The sequence below is a fragment of the Corvus kubaryi genome, unplaced genomic scaffold (genome assembly GCF_017639235.1).
Source record: "Corvus kubaryi isolate FWS band 111438036 unplaced genomic scaffold, C.kubaryi_AGA036_p1.0 37341, whole genome shotgun sequence".
Taxonomy (NCBI): domain Eukaryota; kingdom Metazoa; phylum Chordata; class Aves; order Passeriformes; family Corvidae; genus Corvus; species Corvus kubaryi.
In genome coordinates, this window is record NW_024581112.1 from 4,327,798 (window position 1) to 4,352,901 (window position 25,104).

Genomic DNA, 25,104 nt, shown 5'->3' on the forward strand with positions numbered 1-25,104 from the left:
TTTGCTGTCTTAGATGTAAAACAAGAAAAAGCAGGACTCTGCTCTCAGCTCCTATGGCCAGTGAGGGGTGATTAGAATTTACTTCAAAAAAGTCTGTTTACTTGTAACCTAAACAGATTTTCTCCCAAGTAATGAGATTTGGCAGACATGGAATCTGACATGACTCATTTTTATGAGGCAGAACTGCAAGAGGCCCCTAAATACCCGCAAAAAGAGATGAATTGAATTCACAGGTATCACATTGCAAATAAACATTGGCACAGAGCAGGTGCAAAAAATGACCGCAGAATAATTTTAAAACACAGAAAGAGGAATATAAATTTCCCTCTATCTATTGCAAATCTCTCAAGAGGGCTGACAGGGGCCAAAAAAGCCACAATTACATAAAAACTCGAAAGGTAGATCTGAAGCAGGTGGGCAAAATTCACTCACACTTCGGAGGCAAGCCTGTAAAATTTGGTGCTAAGAAGAGGAATATATAAGTAGTTTGTGAAATACTCAGCTAAACTGTGATTTTTCTCAGGAATGGAGACAAAATATTTGATCATCTTTGCTTGTCTTATTTCTCTGTTCTTCACGTTCATATTGATTAAGTAAAAAAGAGTCAAACCCACTGTTGGTCTTTATGTCAACAAAGCACCTAGCAGTGTGACAGTAACACAAGAATCAATAAACAGACTTTCTGACGACTTAAATTTAATAAAAGAACTGATCCTTCCTGGAAAAAAAAAAAATCAAAACTTTTATCATTCAGAAAGCAACAACAGGAAAGGTATTACAGTGTAATTCTACACTGAGTGTTCACCACTAAACTATTCAATTCAATTGCTGTCTCAGAAAAACAAGATATGAGAGAGACAGTATTCACAGCCTTCTTTTTATTATTATTATTCTGCCCAAGATACAGCTGAAGCAGGAAGGATAAGCAATGTAATAGAAACTAAAAGGATCCTTTGCCTGAGTAAACCCTGATACCTGCCACTAAGACTGACATTTCATTTCTATTTGTCATTGCATTAACAGTTCTGAACATCCAATGTCCCCAAAATTATTTCATTCCCATTTTCTTATAGGAGGGACAATACATCATAAATAGACACATCCTATTGCTTCACCTGTCCCTAACCAAGGACTTAATGTGAAGTGAGGCACTAAATTTTTCCATCAAGTCAATTTTGCTTAAAATAGACACACATTTCTTTATTTTAGTAAAAGGATATAATTATATTCTCTTACCCAGAGAAAGAAAATTATAAAACCGAAACATGAAAGAAAACCCAGTTAGAAGTGTGAGGGTGTTAAATCCAGAGGGAACATTTACCACAATATGAGCTCTGGTAAATGTCTTGGACAGTTTAGAGCTCTGGCAAAAGCAGGTCAAGCCCCACTGATGTGAGGGGGATTGTGTGCATTGCTACCAGGCTGAATTTGACTCATTGTGCAATTAAGAAGAAAGTAAAGTGCAACATTAGACAAGTTCATTGTCACAAAGATAGTTAACACTCACTTAATGTGGACTCCTACCCCCAGGCTTTAGACAGATTTAAAGCTCTGTATTTAAAAATAAGCACGGCCTTGCACCAAGACAATAAAGAAGCCATTAGAAAAAAAAGTCTATTAAATACTTACCAGGAAACCTGCTATGGAGGTTAGCATCACAGTTGTATCCATTGAACTGAGCAGTCACTGGAAGCACTTTAATCGTCAGCAGGAGCAGCAACCATACCTGTTCCATTGCAAAGCCTAGCAAAACATTAAGTGGTTATTACACACATCTGTTCAGTGCACTAAAGATGCTTACTGCAAACATTCTATATCACTCGGGAGGAGATGGTCTCCAGCAAAGGAACTGGGGATAAAGCTCACAAGCTTGTGGGAAACAGGTCACAGACAGCAGGGCCCATTTCTCTGTTCCTGAATAATGTGTAATTTCTCTTAACTTTTACAACTTTTAATCATAAATTTTATTTCAAAATAAAAGTTACTCAAGGCAATAGAAAATGTAAAAAAAAAAATCAAAACTAAAATATATTAATAGATTAGAATTGCTTGAATATTTAAATTCCAATAGTTTTTTGACATTCCAGTGTAAAAATTCCTTGAGAAAGACATCTTGGCTAAAATAAAACTATTGTTCCAAGTTGTGGAAAACCACAGAGATAAATGGCTAGCTCAGCAATTCTCAGGGTCAAGATCCCAGAATAAAAGTCAGTTCATATCTATTTGCCAAACATTTGTTCTTTGCAGCACACATGCAATTAAATTGTGCTTACACAAAGAGCTGGTACAGACACTTGCATGTGCTTGAATTGTATCTGGCAACTAGAACACGTGAATTTCTAGTGTTCTCAGTAATTATTCCTTTTGCTAGGAAAGCTGCAAGGTGTAATACTTGTGGTATTTATTACAACCAAAAAAAAAAAAAAAAAAAACCTTCTTATACATGTCTGTCAAAAGCATCCCAAAAAATTGAGATTTTTGTCCGTGAATCCAAGTGCACTGATTCGTTTAATATATATATATAAATAAGATTTTGTCATTCTAGAGAATATAGCTGCTGATGTAGACCCCAAATGTGGCAATGCTCTCCATTTACCTAGACAGGAACTCCGCAATTCTAAGATTCAGGAAATTGCTTTCTCTAAGACTACGGATCACCTTTCTCCAAGTGGATAAGGAAACTTCAGTGCAAACTTCAGTGATGTAGCACACCTAAAAGCAGCCGTACCTGGCATGGCAAGGGGCTGTCATGCATTGGTGAGAAGAGATGGCCACAGCACATGGAGAGAACATTTGAGACAAATCCTCACTCTTAACTGTATCTTTCATGGCTACCCATCAGTCTGAGCTACTTCTCCTCAATAATGCAAAGACTTCCACTAATTTTCAAACCATGCTCATCTAATGCTCTGCACTGAAAGAAAGACCCTTAGAGGACACTCCCAAGTGCTTTGTCAATAAACAGATCAACTCCAACACAACACGGACCCAAATTCTTCTAAAAAGTCAAATGCATGTCCAAGTGTACATGGAATAAAATGCAGAATTGGAAACACCAGCTTCCAGCTAAGCATGAATGTTTGGGAAGTCAGATATCACTTTTGCTGTTATCACATCCAAAAGCAGCTCTGCCACCTAGTTCACAACTTCCTGAACATGTGAGTTACAGCAAAAATGCAACCTTCTTTTTGTTTCAGGTGGATACTAAATTCTAAACAAAAGCACTCTTTGTCCCTTTACTCTTTTTCCATTAGGTTCCTTGGGAGGTTGACAGCACTTGCAGCTAATGTTGATGAAGAATTGTGGAAACAAAAGAAAGAAAATAAAATTTCCTACTGGTTGCTATGAAACCTCTGTATTCTCATGATCTCTTCACCCTGTCCATTACTCTCAGATGGAGAAGTAAGGCAGTGTTTTGTTTGTTTACTATGAAAATTCACACTTTATTTTGAAATAAACACTTTTACCTTCAGAAAATTGACATTTCTCCGGTGTCCTGGAGCCTTAACTCTGCTTGTACAGCAGTTACATCAATAAAGTGGCTCCTACTGTTCTCTTGTATATGGGCAGGTTTCTGATGTCCATTACAATGGGATATATCAAGGGCAATTTACCAAGATCTAAACCCAAGTTTAATTTTCTAACATCTGCAGTGGTTTTTTGCTACCAAAAAAAAAAAACTGTTTGAAAAGAATTTAATGAAAGATGCCACTGACAAAGCTGTAACTATTATTTTAGATGAAAAGCAGAACTTCACAAATTCTAAAATTTTAATTATTAAACATAATTTATACTGCTGCATTTTGGAGGAAGGATAGATGATTGCTAAGGAACAAATGTGAATTAAGACATTAAGTATTTATAGCTTTATTTCTCTAGCTGTATTCAGAACAATTCAGATTTTAACATAACCAATAACATCCTACTTGGTTTTTGGCTATTAAATTATCTGCATATGGATCAACATGCAGATCCACATCACCAGTTGAGCTGACTCCTGCTGCTTTTGGTTAAATAAGTTAGGAACATGCATTATTTTTCATTTCTCAAGAGAACTGCAGGGCTAGAAAGCACCCTGAAAGGCCAGCATCGCTGATCTGCCCACCCCAGACACAATTAAGGCAGCCATTCCTACTTTTCCAGCCTGGCCTAAAAGGCCCCTGGCAAGTTATTTCTCAACAGAAATTTCTAAACATCAGTCCCCCAAGTGCATAAGGCATCCTAACTAAAAGGTTTGTACCATACTGATATGGCTGATCATTTAATGCAATTATAGAAGCATAAAATTCTTCCCAAAATAGTAACAGGAATATAATATTATTGCTGGCATATGAATATGAAATTAAAAATCCATGTACAAAAATGTAAAATAGAATGCAAGTGTCAGGAATGGGATGATTTATAATCCGGGCGTGAAAATCATGAGGAAGATATTTGCCTTTTTTTCTTTATTTAGTAAGCAATTCCAGTATGCCTTTTTTGAGGAATGTAACCCTTGCTGGTTTCAAAAAAAAAGTGATTCTTTGATCTAGCAGCAAATATATTTGGTTGTTAGGAAGACTTCCAGGATTAAAAATATGCCAACACATACTGCAAGGGAAATCTGACCCTTTCTATTCATTAAACTCTTAAACGACAAACCCATATCATGTTTCACTGATGAACCGAGACTCAGGTCCTTCTGTTCTGTGCTGCATATCACTGAAGAGCAGAGAGGTCAGAATTGCAACATGCAGTCCTCACTTTAATTGTTATCACTTTACAAAGCCCTCATCCCTGCTTTGATAAACTTCACCACGTCAGAAAACCTGCAGAGAATTCCCAAGTAAAGATGTTTGTGATTTAAACAAGACAAGCTTTTGCAGTCAATTTAGGAATTTAATTCCACTGAGAAGCTGTAGTTTGATTTAAATTCCCTCTTCTTTCCTCTGTCATGGTATCCATTTCTCTTCTTTCTCATCCTCTCTAAAAAGATCTTCAAAAATTTTCCATTGTCAACAGCATTCACTGATTCAGCCCTACATTTTTATTGAAATGCATTTGAGAGCCAGTTGTAACTTCTGAGCACATTATTATTTCAAATATTCTTCCTGTATTTTACAAGAACTTCCTATAATCCACTCCTTATTCTCTATTTTTAATTCACAGGGTGTGGCAGTTCAGCAGAATAATATGGTGATCTTTATGCCTTCTGACTGGATAAGTCTTTCAAAAAGAACAGTTAATAGCAATAATGAAACCTTCTGAAACAAAATTATAGATGTGATGAGCACATAATAAGCTGGTGGCACATTTATAAGTGTTTTCATATATATCTAGTAACTGCCTAAAGGTTGTCTAGCAGTGTACATCAGGTGTCTACAAGTAATCGAATAGGAACACTACTTCTGCTCATTAAAATACTTTCAAATTATCATTACATAGTTCAACAAGTCCATCTCAGTCATCTCATGACAAAATAGTTCCTCGTCCTTCTGGCTTGCATTCATCTTGCTGCCACACTTTCTTCTGCATGTGCACCCAAGCTGTGAATAGTTGTGAAGTGCATTAACTGTGCCACCGTCAGGTCCTCCAGAACCACTTTGCTTCTAAACACACACGGGATCATTTGCAGTCACTTAAAAGCAACCCGGTGAACAAAAACAGAAGAATGCCTCTCTACGTCAATGTCTCTCTTCAGTGGAACTTTCTCTTTTAACTTGTACATCCTATTGAAATTAATTATCCTGATCGTTTTCACTGTCACCTTCCACCTTATATGCTTGGGTCTTATGATGAAGATAAAACAGGACTTGGATCTCTACAACAACTGTTTTAAAGATAAGCCTATCAAAAGGTGATAATTGCCTTTTTTCAAATGGTTTGTTACAGAAACAGGGCGCCTGAAATGCAAAGAACTTTAAGAGACATTTCTGCTATAAAATTTCTCTATATTTGTGGATAATCTTTGGTTCTGAGACTTTGAAAGAGGCATATCTTTTTTTAGAGCATTCTGTGATTTTATATTCCATAGTAGCATCACATTTCTGACATCTAGCAAAACCTGCAAAGCAGAAAAAATAAATATATGCAGGCACACACCTATATGATAAATGCATACACACAGAGGCACACACATAGACCTTGAATTTCAACAGTTTGCTAGACAGAGGACTAAAGCTGATGATGGAGCTAAATCTGTGAACCGCCTGCATGTTCCCAAAATCACAGTATTTGAGGGCTCACAGCAAATGCAATAATTTGTCGTATATGAGGAAATAACAAAACCGAGATCAGAAATCAGTGCACCTTGGAATGTACAAAACCAGATGGTTTTTCCCACACAGAAAAAATGTGAAAATATTTTTGTTTTAAATAAGTAAACTAATCTCTCTTGGAGCTATTCAGAACACAGCAGTTGTGGACTGAATGAGAAAGACCATGCTTTAAAAACACACATTAGTCAGGCAGCAACTTGCCTTCAGCATCAATTATTTGGCCCCAGAATCACCTGTACTTATTTTCTAGTCCTATTTTTTCCCTCAATTCTTGAGATTTATAAACCAGAATCCTGGATTAGCTCCATAACATATCAGATTTGTAATTAAATAATGGGTCTAAGGTTGGAGCACCTCCTTAATCAAAATCCTGCCAGAACCAAACAGGAGCTTTCTCATACCAAGTCTAAATCATAGCTAAAGGCTCAAATGCCAAGTTGCTTTGTGAATCAAGCAAATGCCCATACTGTCCAAGGAAAATGAGACTGAGGAAGAAATTTTTGCAGTTTTTGCAAAACAAAGCTTTTGCTTTGGTTCAAATTTTAAAAAATTCTAGAGTAAGTTAAAAGAATTTTGCATTATTTTCAAGTCTTTTTACAATAATCTCTTTCACAGAATATAAAAGCAAAACAGTCTGAGAAAGACAAGTTAAGTTTCCACAAAAGGAAGCCACATCAAAATCATTAGACTTTAATCTGAAAGACTTCAAATTTTGACCAGCACACTAAAATGGGCAGCTGATGTTCAAGATCATAAAATATTTATATGGAAGCAATCTATAATGTGCTTATGAATTGAAATTAAATAATAGTTCTAAACCTGCTGAACTCCAAAAGGCTGAAAACCTACATCTGCTTCCAAAATTCACAGCTCAGTATTTTTTGCAAACCTTATTACTGTAGTGAGAAATAAATGTATATGCTGGGTAAATAATAGAAGCCTTATAGCCATGCAGAGCTCTTGAATCAATAAAACCAGGTGTGTTTAGAGAGAGAGGCACTAGCACAGGTCCATCTGGAGCTTCATCTCAGAGCCTCAGATAGGCAAAACTCCAGCTGAGATGGTTTTTCCCCCTGCCTAATGACTAGGGAAATTTAATTGGTGTACCATACTGCCAGTAAGCTGTTAAAAAAAAAAAAAAAAAAATCTACATTTTAACACTTCAAAACATTCCTAATAAACTTTTAAACTTTGTACCTTAGTATACATATATGCCTTCACTTTTACAACCAATCCTTGGATGCACTGAGGTATTTTTTAATCTAGTCTGAAATGAAACTAAGTTAACTGCATATTTTCAGTGTAAGAAGAGAACGAGTGATCAAGTGAAGACTACACCTTTATGAAATATTTCCAAGAGATTTATACAAGGATGCACAATATCTTCTTCCAAGGAGACAGACTACTGGAAAAATACAATTATTAAAGTGTAAATAAATCTAAACAACTATCTGTTGAACAAGCCAGAGATCTTGACTTACTAGGTCTATTTAAATTTATTCACTTGCGAGTGTTGAGGTCATGGAGTGGATTGTTTAGCTGCTATTCTGTGCTAAATAACAGATTTATTCTAGTGTTTCCTAGCTCCACTAGGGAAATAATATTCTTCAAACGTGGTATCTTCCCCCTACACTGTTCCATATTATTTTCATTATAGCTCTGCTTAGTGATGGAAAAGTTGAATTTTAGTCTACGTATTGCCAGAACACTTGCTTTGCGGTCCCACAAAAGCAGCTTCAACACTATATTTATATCTCTCTTCCAGACATTTATTTTAACAACCTAAGAAAATGCTAGCATTTTTCAAATCATGCTAATCATATCATACAATAAAACTACATAACTATGTATCTGAGAGATAAGCTAAAAAATTTAAGTCTCTGTTTGAAATTATGTTTCCAAATGCATGGTTCACAGATACCTCAATAAAGTGTGAAACCACAAATCAGCTTTAAATTCCACATATAGAAATGCACAAAATGACATCTCCTGAGCCTCACAGAAAAGACTCATTTCTATTCTATTCTTCCAACCTGCATGAACTAACCAGTGTTTCCCACAGGACAGTCGTGCAGATACAAAGCACAGAGTTCTGCCAGTGAAAGCAGATTTGCCAGAAAAACGGGTCTTAAGGAAGTGATTTATGGTCAAGGCCTTGGACCTGAATTAAACAATTTTGAACACATTATCCTCTCACTTTCACACTCTTCATATTGTCTACTGCATCAGAAAAACTTTGACATCAGCAAGATACCTGAGAAAAAAAGAAAAGAAATTCAGTATAAAATTTGGAGACTATTGCAGTGAGTGGCCTGAAAAGATCCTTTTAGCTCAAATGTGGATGTTCTTGACAAATCAAGATCTCCTTTTAAACACTAAAATTCACATCATTTGACTTGTTGCACTCTGCTTTTCTTTAATCTTGTGGTTTAGAGTTAAATTCTTTAGTGCAATTTCAGTGGATTCAACTGAAATGCCAAGAATATAAACTAGCTGAAAACATTGATAAATTCTCTATTGAGGTCCCTGCATTTCTGACTCACATCATAAAACTAAAAAAAAAGTCACGTTGGCTTTTCTACTTCTTACTTCAGCTACAAAATGTTATAAACAAACTGATTAGAAAGCAAGAGCCGTCAGATAACCACCAGCTGTGCTACACTCACTTACAGACTGGCAAGTACATCTAGAAGTATCTATAATGAACACAACTACAGTGTTTAAGATACTGTCTAATTAATCCAACAGTGAGGAAAAAATGGCACGATTTAGCTCTATTGCAGCTGGTTTGCATCGTGTTTCTCTTTCGCTTTTAGTGGAGACATTGCAATTTGACAATCACTGAGACTAAAGCAAGTCCGGGATCATCTTGGACTGAAACACAAAAGTAACAGCTGTGCCATGTCCCCTGCACAGGGAGTGTACAAAGACTGTCCCTAAAACCTGGAACTAAGGGACCGTTCCCAAGCTTAAATACATGCTCCACACGTGCACATTCAGTCTACAGATTTCCTTCTCAGACCACTGATCATTATGGGGGTTCCATCAGCTTGCAAATTTACAGAAACTATCAAATCATCTGCTATAGGCCCCTGAAGTGTTATCATATTCTACTGGCCTTCAGTCGCCTCTAACCATGGTCTGGATTCAAACACGCTGATCTAGTGATGAGGTGCTCTTAATCCTATTGCCTGACCCCAGAGCCCTGCAATCACATGGGCAGATAAAATCTAAATGAGTATCATTCTACTTAATTACTCTTTTTATGCTTTTGAAGAGAGCAATATAAATATAAATCTTCAGTAAAATAATGCTTGATGTCACTAACAAGTAGATTATACAGCAGCCATCTGTTTGCAGCTTGAAAAGGTACCAGTAAAATACGACTTCCCTGACAAAAAGCAGCAAGAGTTTATGCCATCGTGATTGTTTCAATTTCCTCACTTTCAGAAACAACAATTAAGCAGTAAGGTTGTAGAATAATGCTGCAGTGGAGTACAAGCTTATCCAACCCTTGAAAGTTAAACAAATTTGCAGTAAATAATGCTGCTAATATCTTGGTCAAATAAAGTGTGCAATACCAGAGATTTCATAAACTGTGAAATCAAAGAGATTCTGTTCTCACACCTATATTTAAAAAGAAAAACTAATTCTATTGTGAAATAGAAGAGACTCACTTATGGCTATTTCTTTCATCATATTTCAAGTCTGTGTTGTAGCCATTTGGGAGTTGAAAAAAGGTTTGAAGTAATATTTGAGCCAACCTGTAAAACAAGCCTGAGGGGTACTGCTTAAGATCTAGGCGAAAGAAAACAAAGTATCGTGCACTGGTAAAACCTCTTTGATTGAGAATATGCAAGCAGGGCCAGCATTACTATCTTCTGCATCTCTTAAGGTTTTCCCCCACAGTCCACAAGGCAATTACAGTAACTATGTCAATTTGGACAGTATCAGTTCATCGGCTTAACCAGAAACTCGATTTCAAATCCCCACGATCTTCATTGAAGAATATATTGCCGTTATTATTACTTTAAAAATCAACAAAGGTGGTGCAATTTCCATGTTCAGTCAGCTTTGTGACTGGAAACAATGTAATTTCCAATCAACAAACTCCTGTCATTCAGTGGCAGTGGAGCCAGATAAGAAGTCCTGCTTATCAAAATTTTCCTCCATCAATGCAACAATTGTGGGAACAGGCTGACTGACACCACAAGTTGGATAACATTGTCTCCTTCAAGCAATTGATTGTTTCCCTCCTTAAAGCAACATGAGTGGGTTTGACATGCATTGATAGCCTCCACATTGCACAGGGTTTATAACCTTCCTCCCCTAGCATTAATAGTGCAAGTCTGGCCTTTAGGTAAAGGCTAAGTTGCAAAAGTCAATCACAGCTGGATGCTAGCACCTTCATGTTTTCATCAGCCATTCCCTGCATACTCCTTCCCCAACAAACTACCATTGAGATTTCCTCGTGAGGTTACATTTGTCTGACAGGTGATAAAGTAAGAATTTTCTTTTAAAAGTAATGAATACTGTGATATTAACCAATATTTTAGTAAGTTCTAGTTGGCTGACATGGTGGGCACTTACCCAAATCCCCTGTAGCTGTTGAGTCAGCTGTACTCCATCTATCCCGTGCTCCTGCATGTGATCAACTGTTCAACTCCTCTGCCCTGCAGAACTTTTTCACAAAATACTCTGAGCCTGTGGATGGAGGAAAAGAGATACTCATTACGAAAATTCTTTTTAAAATAGGCCTGGATTTCAGATGGGAAAATTTGACAGGTCTCAGAATACTTTACAAGCCTGTTCATCATCAGAATGAAACCTGAGTAGGCTCTTTATGGTTCTTTCAATCCTCTGCCTGTTTTTTTCTTGCAGGCTTTTGATCTGCTTCTCTTCACTTGTATGAAGATCTCCAGAGGACCATGTGGGGCAAACAATCAACCTGGAGAAATTATTCTGTCATCAGCTTGTTGAGGAAAAACCTTGTCTGCTTAAAAAGAGGGGTGGGAGGAAGGAGAGAGATGGAAGCATTGAGATAGGATCAGTAACTAAACTGCAAGGTTATCAATGTACCGTTGTGTGTTGTAAGAAGTGTCTATTTTTTTTTTTTTTTTCAACTCTGGGCTAAACTCATAGTACTAAACAAAACAAAAGCAAAAAGAGTGACATCTCACACTGTGATGAAAATGTGATATAGGGGTGTCATCATGAATACAGGTGTCAACAGAATGATAATTACCAAGAGGACATGAATGCACACAAAGCCAAGTGCACACAAAAGCAAAGATCAAACTGCTAGAAACTAAGCCTGCTTCATAATATCTACTCCTCTATTTCTGGGATTTGGAAGGGGGTGTTTAACTCCTGTTTCTGGCATTAGACTTTTTTCTGCCTTCTGCCCCCTCCCTTCAGTTTATATTGTAGCCATCTATGGCTGGAAGCTTTTGTTACACCTTTGGCAGGGAAAACTGTAGGCTTTTGCATCATAGAGATAGCTTTGAGGTGCCTGGATTTGTTGGAATGTAGGACAGTTTTTAGAAGAGAAGAGCCCTGCCTCTGCTGTGCCTTCACTTTGGGCAGCTCCTCTTAAACATCAAACTGCTGCAGAGCACACTATTGTACATTGATGGCAACCCAGGCAGGCCCCATAGAGCAGACATGGCAGAACCAGCACTGACATGATGCACTGACTCTCCCCATCCTCCTGTGTCAGGGCAATGTCTGAGGAAAGCAGATTTTCCTTTTAACACTGAAGCCTCTCACAAGTCCAAACTGAAATTTCTCAATGTAATATCAGTTTCACAGACAAGTACATTTAAAGAACAGTCTAACCTTGAGTAGGTTTCCAAAATTAGAATCTCTGTTTATGTTGGTTTATTATTTAAGACATGTCTAATACCAAAAGTCATCCCTTGCTGTTTGGTCTTCAGATGAGATTACTGAAAACATCAAATCATCATAAATCACAGTGCAATTTCTGTTTCCACTGACAGCAACCACAGCTTCTGCAACATCTGGGTTTCCTCCCTCTGCAGGAGTATGTACACAATGAAATCCTGACAGCTGTCATCCCACTTTTCCATTGCTGCAGACTGTTTTTCAACAAATAAAGGAGACAAAGCACAATACTGTAGGACAGGTCCTTATAATGTGAGACTTACTCAAGAAGCTGGTCACCAGAAGCTGTGCATGAAGGAGTGGTGGCTGTGCACTTCTGGGACACACAGCTCTCCCCAAAAGCTGCAGGAGCAGCTTGGCTGAGAAGAGCACACTTCTACCTGCCCACAAGTGTGAGCAGAAGTGGGTTAAAAGCTGGCTGGGCAGCACAGCCCCCAGCAGCTGCATTATCTTCATCCCGGGAGGTCACAACACGCACCCCCATGAAAATCATTGCGGACAAGCACCTCTCACCTTATCCTTCTCAGGGAAACAGTGATTACTCTACATGTTCCCAACCCCAAGCAACTTTCACCATCTGGAAGGGCAGCAGTTTTCCCCTCAATCTATTAAAACCCCATAGACAAGGTGAAAAACAGTCCAACATGTTCCATCAGTAATTAACTGCTCTTATTTATAGGAAGCAATCAATCGACATATCTCTGTTCTTAGTAAAAGCAGGCCCTTCACTGCTATAACACTGTACCTATAAGTGACCTGAAGGATATAGCACAGGCCCTCAAAAATCCAAGTTTCTTTTTCAAGTCCTTTGTTGAGAATTCAGTAATTCCACTGTTATATTAATGAGCTCTCTCTCTATTCTTTGCATTTAAAATAAAAAGAAATTCCTGAATTCTTTGACAGGAAAAAAAAAAAAACCCAAACCTGACTATTTCACCACTAACCCTTGAGAGAATGTGCCACCAAATATTTGATTCTCTAATCTAAGAGTATATTCATCAGGAAAACTATTTTCACCCTGTATAACATTCAATAGTTTTGTAAGTTTTTGGTATGATTTCAAACAGCTATTCTGGCCAGAACAAATGTAAGACCACAGTTCTGTGAATAGATCACAATAAGCTTTCTAAATGTACCCATTATGAGTACGAGACATCTTGCACATTTCTGAATTAAAAATCTGTCTCCATCCCACAAATCCCTCTGCCCATCTCAATCATAATTTATGTATAATTTGAAGTCAGACAAGCTGATTCTTCTAAACCATAATTTTAGAGGAGAATTTGATGCAGTTTGATTACTAATTTTATCAATTAACTTCTAAGGAAATTTCTCTTTTCATATAAAAAGATAAAACACATAAGCAAAAACATTTGGTTTTTCCCTCTTCTCTAGGACTTAGCCCCCACACCTTGCTACCCATATCTAAATACCTGTGAGGAAACAGAGAAACTGCAAGAGAATAGAAAAACTCAATAGAAGAGAACAAATTTCAAATAAAAGGTCATGTCCAAAGATTATTAACCAGTCCACATGCAAGCCAAATTCTACTGCCGATTGGCCCACAATATAACTACATATTTTGCCAGATTTGCATTTCTCTTCATAAAAATAAGATAGATAATATAATCCTTTATTATTAACCAGAAAAAAAAAAAATCCTGGGTTTTATCACAAGTATCTTCTTACAGAGAGCTCTGGAATTATCTTAAACTTATTTCTACCAGAGACCACATCAGAACTTCACTGTTAATGTGAAATTCTACAAACCTCAGCTAGATTGCCAGCTTTAAGCACAGAGGCTATTTCAAAACAAAATATTCATCAATTTCTTAAGTCATATGAAATTCTCATGCTCATTTTAATAGTGAAATGCTTTACCCTATGAAGAAGGATTTGGGTTTTTTAGAAATGAACTCTGAAGGAACACAGTGATTGCCAGAGTGTTCATGAAATGAGTTCTGAAGCCTAAATGACTTCTAATGGAACAATTCAGCCAAAGCACATCTCCATTGTTTAGGAACAATGGAGGAAGTTTTTCACACAATTAAATAAGTAATTTTTCAAGTCATATGCTTTTTGTAGAATATCAAATGTTTAAAATATGTCATTAAAAAAAAAAAAAGGATAGTTAAAAGAACAAACTCAGCTGTCAAAACACAAACAAGCAAATCTTTCTGACAAAAAAACCTGTCAAAATTTGGCATATTTTTGGGACATATATCAGTCTATATAGGCTTATATTTGAGAGTATTCTCATAGATTTCTTCCCTAGACATCATCATCATCCACATACAGCTATTATGTCCCCTGTTACATACCTCTTTTGCAATCAGGCCTACATTAGCACATTCAGTTCTTCTGACAGTTAAATTCTGGAAGCCTCCAGACAGCCCCCCACTCGCTCTCCAGTTGCTTTGTGTTTCTCATAGCTATATTCATGTACATTTAAACCCCACAGACCCTTGCTTTTCTAGGCATATCTCAGTATTAAGTCCACATTAAGCCCCTTGATATAAGCAATTCACATTACTACCCAGGTTTCTTTTCTAAAAGATCAGATTTAATTCAGAACCCAGCTAAACTAGATTAACAACTTGTTTAATTCTTACTATACCTAATCAATGTGTGCTGTAGCCACAAGGAAAAAAAAAATTTAAATCAATACTGCATGAGAGATTCCTCCCTTGCTATAATCAAATATACTCACACAAACACATGGCTTAAACATTGTCATGGCTGTTTACATTATCGGCATCTAGAGAAAGTGCACACCAGTTTTAACTGAACAGTATTCAACCTCAAAATCATCTAGTTCACTATCTTGCCAAAGCAATTGTAATTTAAATCTCTCTAATGCAAACTATTAGCAGAACAGGGAGTACAAGTGAGAAAAATGATCATGAAATTATACTTGCACTGAAACATCACAGAACCCAAATCCAGTTTAGGCAAAGTTTTACCGACGGCAAAAACGTGGCCTTAACAGATTGTAAATAACCCTGGCACCAGTTTCATTTGGGTACAGACTACAGAACTGGGATAGACAAATCCCTGTTAGTTTTACTAGCACACAACAACATACATCAAAAGACCAACATAGTTCAGTATTAGCAGAGGTAAATGTGAATTAGAAATGGCTGTGGTTACAAATTGGGGATTGGAATAAAAAAAATATACTCTTCTCTGGATTTATGAAAACCTGCCTGCTCAGTGGTAACAAATACATATTCCCTATGCTCTAGAACAGCATTAAAACCAGCTCATTTCTTTATTGAGAATTCCTCTTTATTTCACAACTCTGCTTTTTAATTTTAGATTTTTAAGCCCCTACTGGCAGAATCTACATCTGATGTACATCAACACCACAGATGACCTCAGTTCACCTGTGGGTCTTTTGAAAATGAGTTTTCATGTTGACAATTACAGACTTGACAGCCCGGTGTGAAAATAAATCTGGAATTCAACTTCCTCTTGGATTATACAGAAAATGTTTATTTTGTCCCAAATCTAAAAAACAAACAAAAAAATCACCATGTTACCACTTGCTCTCTTATCTCCAGTCATAGACAGTTACACCTTTCACACACAAGATGCAAGTTTGTTTTTAAGGCTACAATTTCCAAATATGCACACTCCTTGGTAGCATTAAATGAATCCTACATACTGCACAATTGTATGTAATAATTGCACCCTCCTTTATGAACACATTTCCACCTCCCAGCCAAACCCACAGTCTCTATTCCTGTCCTAGATTATACTTAATTTCTCAGTAGTTAAAGCATTTTTCTCTTCTGCAGAGGCCCTCTCATCCCTCAGATGAGAAAGAGAGGGTGTTTTTGACCTGAAAGGAACATTCACCTTGTTCTCTTGCTTTACAGCATAGCCTTTTTCCTTGTCTCACTCTGCCATTAGCTTCTTCAACTAAATGCAGATGTCACCAGCATTTCTTTAGCAACGGGAAATAAGTGTCCCATTAAGTACTTAGAGGAGTGGACAGATTCTCCCATTCAGCTGGTTCCCTACACACTTGCTGGTGCTGAACAGCAAATCTTCTATTTCTGAGAAAGGGCTATCACAGAGAGGTCATTTTCCTCTAAGTGGTTTCCTTATTTCATCTGTTCTCAAGTTTAGTGTTAAGTTGCTGAAAGATCGCCTCATTCATATGATTGGGAGCCTGTTTGCCTCCAGAGTGTAGGGTGAATGAGGCAATAATTATTTGTCAGAAAAATACAGGTAGTTTAGAGCTTGCATTGCAAAGAAATATGCCTGAATTTGTCATTATTCCAGGGACGAATCCTGAGACCTTTATTTCCTTTTCAGAGAGTCAGGCTCTGCTCACAATGGTGAAAAATTACATGAGGATAGTCCTAGCTGCTGCTCCTGCTCAGGGAGAGCCCAAAGTGAGCTGGGGCAAAGGGGCTGCCTGACTAAGCACTGCTGCAGACCATGTGTGCACCCACAGCCCGGGGCTTCTCCAAGCAGGAAAGCAATCACTAAGTAAGGTAGGATGAGAGTTTAATGTACTTTATTACACCAGTGAAGTTCCCCAAGCCAAATGGTTTCCCCCACCTCCTTTGGTGTAAGTGGGGCTTTCAGCTTTAGAGCCTGGTTTACATTACACAAGAAGCTTCTTTGGGGAGTCTCGTACTTTTGGGGGCGGGGGGGGGTTAGGCTACTTTTTTTTCAAGAAAAAAAAAGCAAGTGCAGCATTAGTGGAATAATTGCAGTTTCCCATGTTTAGTCAATTCATGGACAGATTTCTAAGACCACTTTCCATGAGATTTTTCCCAGTCAAATACAATCACTGTTACAGTTGTTAGGACAATTTTCTATAATTTAATGCAAGATTAAAACTTCAAAACAATAAGACCATTAAATGTCAGGAAACGCTAATAAAGAACTGAAAAGAGTGACAGAGATCAGAAAGACTTTTTCCACAGAAGAGTCTTGACCCATTCCTCCTAGGCTGCACCTGCTCTCAGAATACAAAAGCAGTAAACTGCCCCTAGGAAGAAAAAAAGCTTACTACACAGCCCCTACGAACTGCATTTAAGGTGCACGTTCATTATTTTGCAGAAGGAATGTTGAGCAGGATCAATATGCCATCGAGATAAAAGAAGAGCATAAATTGTCCTGAGAGCTGGTCAGAATTTTCTTTACTGTCAGACAGGGAATTAAAAACAGGGCAGGAGGCACATTAAAACTGTGCTTTTATAAGCTTAATCAGTAGGCTGGAAAATTAGTTTCACAAAGAGATAATGAGCTCCCAAATCATAAATTTGCCAAGGGTGCATCGATTTTCACTCATCTTCAGATCATTTACGAGCACCCAGCACAAGAACACCTTTCTGCCCCAGGCTCCCAGCAAGCAGAGGCATGTGCAAGAACAGCTATCCCAGTGCAAGGAGGAGTTACCAGTTTAGTGGTCCTAAAAAGGACAGGAATTTGGATCGACTCAAGACGCATATTTCACGGTCATTATCAAAGCTGAGAATGAAAGCATTGCTGTGCCCTGTTGAATACATATTTACTTCCCCTCTTGGGCATCCTCACAGATATAGCAAAGAGCTAATCCTAACAAGTTGATGACAAAATCAGTTGTGCTGTCATCACTGTGGCTTTACCAACCCCACAATCTGTGTTCTCATCCCACTCCATCCCCAGAACTATTAGGGCATTTACCCAGTACACAGGAGAATAGACTGAATGTCCCTCCTCAGCTCCACCTTGGGGAACACTCCATTAGGTCAAAGGATAAATTTACACCTGGGTTAGTGGCAACAGGTTTTGTCCCCACTAAGTCACACTGAACTGGTTATATGAAGACTCTAATGTCAATTACAGCAAATGAGAGAATAATCCACTTTAGCATATGCTCTAGATCAGTGCCTAAAGCACTGTCCTGAGAAACAAAGTTGAAATAAAGCACTCAGACTAGAGAGACATTAAACCTAGGTCTTGTACATCTTAGTCAAGCAGCCAGAAGACTTGATTAACTGAGAGAACTTACTGCAGAGGCAGCTTTCTACCATGGCAACCAAAATTTTTTACAAATAACATCACAAGAGTGATAACATGGTGTTTTCATTCAAGTTGACATTTAATTTCTTCTTTTAAGGCAACACACAAGAGCCATATACATATCTACATTCTTGCTACCATGAGTCAGGCTTGTTTTCCTCTCCCACCCACCCACATCCTCTCCACCAATCCACAATTATCCTATGCTAAAAGAGCTCACTGGATTTTTTCAGGAGAAAGGTTGGAATCTGAGGGAAAAGTCTTGTCATCTGACTCCTTAATGCATTATGTTCTTTTAATTCCTCTATAATTTGTATTTAGAGTTAACACTTATCTGTACAAAATTCAATGTTAACTCCTCACTTTTTTCACCCTCTAGTGCTTCCATTTTATTTGGTTGCACCCTGCTCTTGTCAGGGATTTAGACTGACTGGGTATTAACTGTCTGTTACATCACTTCTTTGCTGTGTAGCAGGCAAAATTTTCTCCTGTAAAGAGTTATCTTCATCCCTTGGTTGGATTCCAAGGGAGCTATTTGTTTGTCAGGGGAAAGATCAATAAAAAAATGTTTATCTTCAGGAGCTATTTATCTCCTGCTAGAGAGTAGAGTAATTAAAAAATGGTATAGTTTGGGGGAAGCGAATAGGTTGCTGAGTTGTTTTTTTCTGTTTAAATCTGGTGTTGCACTCCAAAGTTCACTAGCACTTCAAAATCCATTTTGCTCTAGCAAAAGGCACAGAACTACAAGGGGGAGGAGCACTCCAATCTTCTGACATATCCTTTCTCTTTTCCATTCTGTCACATCTCTGAAGAAGTTAGACGTTCCCTAAGTTGTCATTTCAGTGGATAATGAGGATTAAGGTCCCTTACCTTAGCAGTCAGGCAAATTAGATCGGGGGGGGGGGGGGGAGGGGGGTGCAGGGAAGGAACCTCTTACTCTCTCTTTGATTGTCGGAACACGCATCTTTAATAGCAGAGTTTAATCTCACACTGCAGAAACAACCTACCCCACATTCTTCATTGAGAGAACACAAAGCTGATGCTTCCTTCCCTTGTTCATTAGCTGAACATGCCCCATCACCAGACCTTAGCAGATGTGTCTGAACTGGTAAGACTAATCCCCACTTTGAACTGCCCTTCTCTGCAATACTCTGAACTTCTTTACTGTGCGGTGGCCGAGCACTGAGCAGGTTACCCAGTGAGGCTGTGGAGTCTCCCTCACTGGAGATGTTCCAGACCTCTCTGGATACAATCCTGTGCCCTGTGCTCTGGGATGACCCTGCCTGAGCAGGGAGGTTGGACCAGGTAACCCATTGCAGTCCCTTCCAACCTTGCCCAGTCTGATTTTTTCCTATCTTTGCTGTTACATTACAAGGCTCTGCAAGGCAACATCTCAGAACTGAAAATGAAAACATACTGGTAGTTTAGCATTACACACCTTAATTTTTTTCTTCCTCCATGCAAAACCCGTGCAAAGAGCTACAAAGTTTAAGCTCTAAACTACATACTCATTTTCTAGGGAAAACATAGAAGAAATGAATGCTTGCAGATCTTCATTAGTTTGTACACTATGGAAAGATACTGTAGGCTAAATATCAGAATTGCCTATTAAGTTCCATAGCAACAGATCAAAGTATATGTTAGCACACTAAATGAAAACACTGCAAAAAAATCCAAAAAACATCGTGATTAAATATATGTTAAAATAATCCATAAAATCAAAAAGTGAGGAAAATATATCCTCAAGAATTACAGCTCCACTTGATCTATTTCTTTCCTTACTATTAAGTCCACTGCATTATTTATTCATTCAAGTGCTTTAATCAAGATAACCACTCACAAGTCATTTGATTTAAAAGTACTGTTACTGCTAAACACAGCAGTTACAGATCACAGCAATTTGCAGCCCACGGTTATGTGTGGCAGCACAAAAAGCTTGCTCTACTGAGGGCACACTGCATGGCTACAGCCAAGAAAGACATTCTGGAGTGTAAAAGGAGATTTTTATTTTTCTTTGATAGAGAAATACTGTTGTGAGAGACAGCCCTCCCCCATTTGCTCAGCCCACAGACCCACACTTACCACACCAAGCACGATTTGAAGGTTTTTCCCACAAGATGAGAGAGTGTCTAACTTCAGCACGTTTCAAGCATAGAGCTCTACCCATGGGAGGCAGGCTACAGCAGCAGGGGACCTCAAGCATTTTTAAAAATCTATCCAAGAATCAGGTAAATACCCAGCACATTTACATGGACAAAACACACTCTGTTGTGCCTACACAACTTGCACAAGTGCTGTCAGGCTTTTGAGTGCAGAGCAGCAGTGGCTGAAACAATGCAGGGATAGCCACAGACTCTCATATTTGTTACCAGCTACACAAGGACAATAATTCTTCCCAAAACATGGTCTTTTAGATAAAGCCATGTTCAACAGATGTTTTATTTCTTTTTCTATGTATTCTCACACTGTGGCTGGAGAGTCTCCTGTACTTTATTGTGTATAAAGCTACTTACTCTTTTCTCTACACTTTTTTGAGCAGTGAAAAAAAAATCGGATTAAAAGGACCAAAACATTAGCATGTTGGTCGTTGAAAACATCTCAAGTAAAATGTTAAATAAATCATTAAAAGAGCATCAGAGTTTGGGGTTTTTTTAGCTTGATACATCTGAAAGATTTTTTTCAGAAGCTGAATTTCATAGAACATTTGGAACTGCATTTCCATTTCAAATCGGGGTGCTGGAGAAATAAAGAGATCGTTTTCCTAAAATAAGTGTTGGGAAGTTCTCCTGTGAAATGGAGAAATCCATTTCTCAGCCAGCTGGCTCCATCAGATCTCCTTCTGAAATCAAACTACTAGGAGATACAAAAACTTTTAAGTAACATAAAAAGGAATACATTGAACGCTCCAGCTAAATTGGAACGCAGACTGTTTTAAAATTAGAACAGAGAAAAGAGCACATGAATAACAATGGGTCACAAAACAGAGAAGAAACAACAACTTTAGCAAAACTATTCCTGAATAAAATACAAATCACAGCTTCAAGAGCATCCTTGGAGCAATGGAGAGTTGCAGATCTACAATTAACTTAAAAGAAATACTGGAGAAAACTAGCAAGCTCATATCAGGTTGCAGACCTGCAGAAAATGAAGATCATGCTTTAAAAGTCTGCCTAACACACACACCCTACGTATGTAATAAATCTTTTTACACATAAAAAAACTATTCTTCCCTCAATGGGACCCATGTACAACCTCAGAGAATCACATCTGAGGGAGAGAATCAATTTTTTGATGTCAAAGTAGATGTAAGATTGTGACAACAATACCAATAGTAAAAAAATGGAACCTGAGTAAAGTAGATGAAAACTCTTACAAAAATAATCTACAACTGTAACCACTAACAATTATAATAATCTTTAAAAAGATGCATCAGGATGTTATCTTGTATCTGTTTTAAAGCAGTATATCCACAGACCACAATTGTACTTGTAGCTTATAGCTTAAGCTAGCACATAGGAAGGGAGATCATAAACAAAGCCTACTGTTTTCACACTTTTTCTACAGAGCCCACATCGTTTTCAGCTTTACTTCCAAACAAAAGTAACTACTATTGCTTTTTGTAACTACTATTGCTTTTTATTATTCTGTGCAAGAAGCTGCTCTCTTGAGATGAAAGCATGCTACTTGCAAGACAAATACATTTGGGAAAACAATTGTGCTTTGGAGAGTTTACTGTCTAGTTTAATGCCAAACACTATAAGTGGGAATAAAAATAATATATGGAAAGAATATACAACATAATGCACAAGTTAAAAAAAGCCCACACTTCAATTCATTTTTCTTAAATAAATAACATTTTCAATTCTCTTTCAGCTTTGTATTTCTATTTTCTTTCAGCTAAAGCGCTGCTTAAACAACTTTAACTAGATAAAGCACTCTCTATAAAATCCATTGATTATTATATATTGTTTCTATTGTAATAATCCTACATTTGTGCCAGAGACTGCATACACACCAAGATGATAGCATCTGTCCCAAAAGCTTAGTAATTATATTTGCAGTAGACAAGAACACATGGATACAGACAGGACAGCCAGTAAAGCAATGAGACCCCACCCAGCAGCATGAGGAGTTGAGGGCCTTGGGCCCTTCTCTTGGAGCAGCAGGGGAAATAAACCAGATAAATTCCTTCCCAGCCATAACCCCAGCCCCTCCCTCCCAGCCTTTCCATGCTCTTTCCTGTCACGTTGAAGCATCTCTTCTGGGAATGGAAGAGAAATTACTTAGACCATGAGGATTCCAGCCAAGATGTGTTCAGGCCTTAACAGGGAGCGGAACAGGTAGATTTAGAGAAATTTGCTAGGATTTCTTACCTGGCATGAGAGGAAGCAAAATGATGAAGATACTCTTTTAAGTTTTAAGCAGGACATATCACTGATTACAGGGAGAAGGGAACATTACCAGTACTGGATGAGGAAGGAGCTGTAACATCTGAGGCCACTAAGCACCTTACAGAGAGCACAGACAGAGGTCAGTGCAGAAGAAGGCAGCACCAAGTCAACAAAGAAACAGGCAACACTGACACAGCCAGCTCAAACCATACTTTCACATCCTCGAGGAGTACAAGCAGAGCATGGATACACCCAGCAAGCCAACAGACAATGATGCAGAGCCCCCATCTCTGGAACAAGACACAGATTGTAATGACAAGAGCAGTCTCATCTGCTTGCACAACACAGAAAAGAGCAGCAGTACTTAGGCACTGCCTAGAGATAATCACATTAACACAGATCAATACACTGGGTATGCATACCAATGTTGGAAAGTAATTACTTCCAGAATTCACTTACTTCTACTTATACCCACATTGTTTCTATGCACACAGTAAACTGTAGCATTTCACTAATTTATTTCAAAAATCTACATTAACATTACCAGACAAGGATCTCAGCTTGTAAATAACTCAAATGCTCATATTGGCCTAAAATAAGGTTCCATAATGCCATTATTTAAAAAATACTATGAACTGTGAGCAAGAGAAGAACAAAACTGACTGAGCAAAAATACCTGGGCCAGATTTATAATCCATACTTTTGCAAGGACAGACGACCTTGAGGGCAGGTTCTTTTACAGGAGAAATGCTTGTTCTAGGGATATAAAACATCATTCAATTAATGATGTGGACAGACTTAGCTTTTAATAAGTTTCATCTGAGTCCATTTTTTGACTTAAGTTAGCATGGTAAATTTATGAAGAAGTATGGGACCTATAGGAGTAACAATTAGGTCACACAATTTTCCCATGCCCTAAAGAAAAAGGTTATCAACCAACATAATTCAGGTCACTTAAGTTTTCTATCAAAATATTTATATTAGGAAAAATTTAGGCAGAGACCTAGTTGAGACTTCAGCCTATTTTTATGCATGTGTGTTCTTAATATCCTAGTAAATAGGTGATGAAGAAGATTTAGTGGCTCTACTAAATTAGGGTGTCTTATATTTACATGATTATTTTATCACCTGTACCTTTAAGTTATTTATCTGGGAGAAAAATTACCTCAGCTTAGATCCAGACTAAGGCCTCTTTAAGTAGGAATACAGTAGGTTGGAAGTGCCTATAAGTCTTGTGTACATCAGGACAGAAGGATAAGCATTTGGCAGCAAGCATAGAGGGCAAAAAAATGTATATAATCTACAAGCAGCACTGGTACAGAGAAGCTAGCAACATAACCAAGTACTTTGAAAAGAAGGAAGGAGGGAGGTAATGGGGTATAGGCTGTTAAACCAGATTGTAACTACTTTCCTCAAAATTCACATTTCCCAACACTTTCCATATTTAGCACCTTAGCTTTGGTCACTGCCACAAGCATCTCCCTTCTTCCACAAGAGAACACAAAACAAAGGATCCAGATAGGAATCAAGCTGAGTTGTTTGCAGAACTCACGTGGTTTGTATGCTTCCCTGATACACAAAAGCTTGTTGTACCACTGACTTCCATCAATTTAGTTTCCCATTTTACTGCAATACATTATGTAGCTATTCTTCTCTTCTCCATTCAGGAGATGCATACAGGAGACTTCACTGAAGGGTGAGATGTTGCCTTAATGTGGGTAACATGAATAAAATTTGCACAATTCCTCCCTAATTTTAAAGTTGTCACAGAAAAAAAAAAAGGTTCCACTGATGCCTTAAGTTTTAACTTTCATATTTTTCAAATCCTGTACTGCCTAGTGTGTATCTCTGAAGTTCCTTGTAGCCTGTTAACTTCTGCTCTCTAATGCTAGGTAGACATTACAAAGCTTCTGTAGGCCTGCTCTCCAAGGACACCCAGACTGTCCTAGGCCCAAAATGTGTAAACCAAAGCCTCTAAAGGGGGAGCAAGCTTGGGGAAACCACATCATTAACTGAAGCTTTAATTGGAGAATTAACCCTGATATGCAAATGAACCAAACCTATAAAAGCATGAAGAACCCGTGACCTGTTTTCCACCTTGGGGTCTGTCTTGAGAGTAGCCTCTGGCTCCCCAGGGTGTACCTTTGAAGGCCCTTCAAATAAATACCTACCTTTATTCCCTTATTCTTATCTAGTCTCTGTTTTTAGGTGGCCTCTCGAGGCATCACCACCAGCCGAAACATTTTGCAAGATCATAGCTTCTCTACACTTTCAAATGGCTGAACTCCAAACCATTCCCAGCCTTATTCCAGCACCTCTGAAACAGTCCTGCAGCATGATGACCCCAAACCAAACCACTGGTTCCATTGTCTCTACAACCAAGCTTTCACACAGCCACCTTCTTTCCTCCTGTCACAAAGGAAAACATTGCATATGCTTCATGGTTTTTTACACGTAGAACTGTTGCAAATACCTTTCTGGATGGCCTGGCTGGTACCCGCATTCACTATATTACACTAACATCTCAC

General features: G+C 38.0%; 1 protein-coding gene across 1 annotated transcript in view; it reads right to left on the reverse strand.

The window, feature by feature from the left end:
* Positions 1–25,104, reverse strand: part of ZPLD1 (zona pellucida like domain containing 1) — a 106,713-nt gene that overhangs the window by 20,107 nt on the left and 61,502 nt on the right. Inside the window, exons 2-3 of the mRNA XM_042031635.1 lie at positions 10,848–10,961; positions 1,630–1,743 (exon numbers count right to left, since the gene is read on the reverse strand). Of these exons, the coding sequence (XP_041887569.1) occupies positions 1,630–1,735 (106 nt within the window). The 5' untranslated portion in view covers positions 1,736–1,743; positions 10,848–10,961. The remainder of the gene's footprint in view (positions 1–1,629; positions 1,744–10,847; positions 10,962–25,104) is intronic.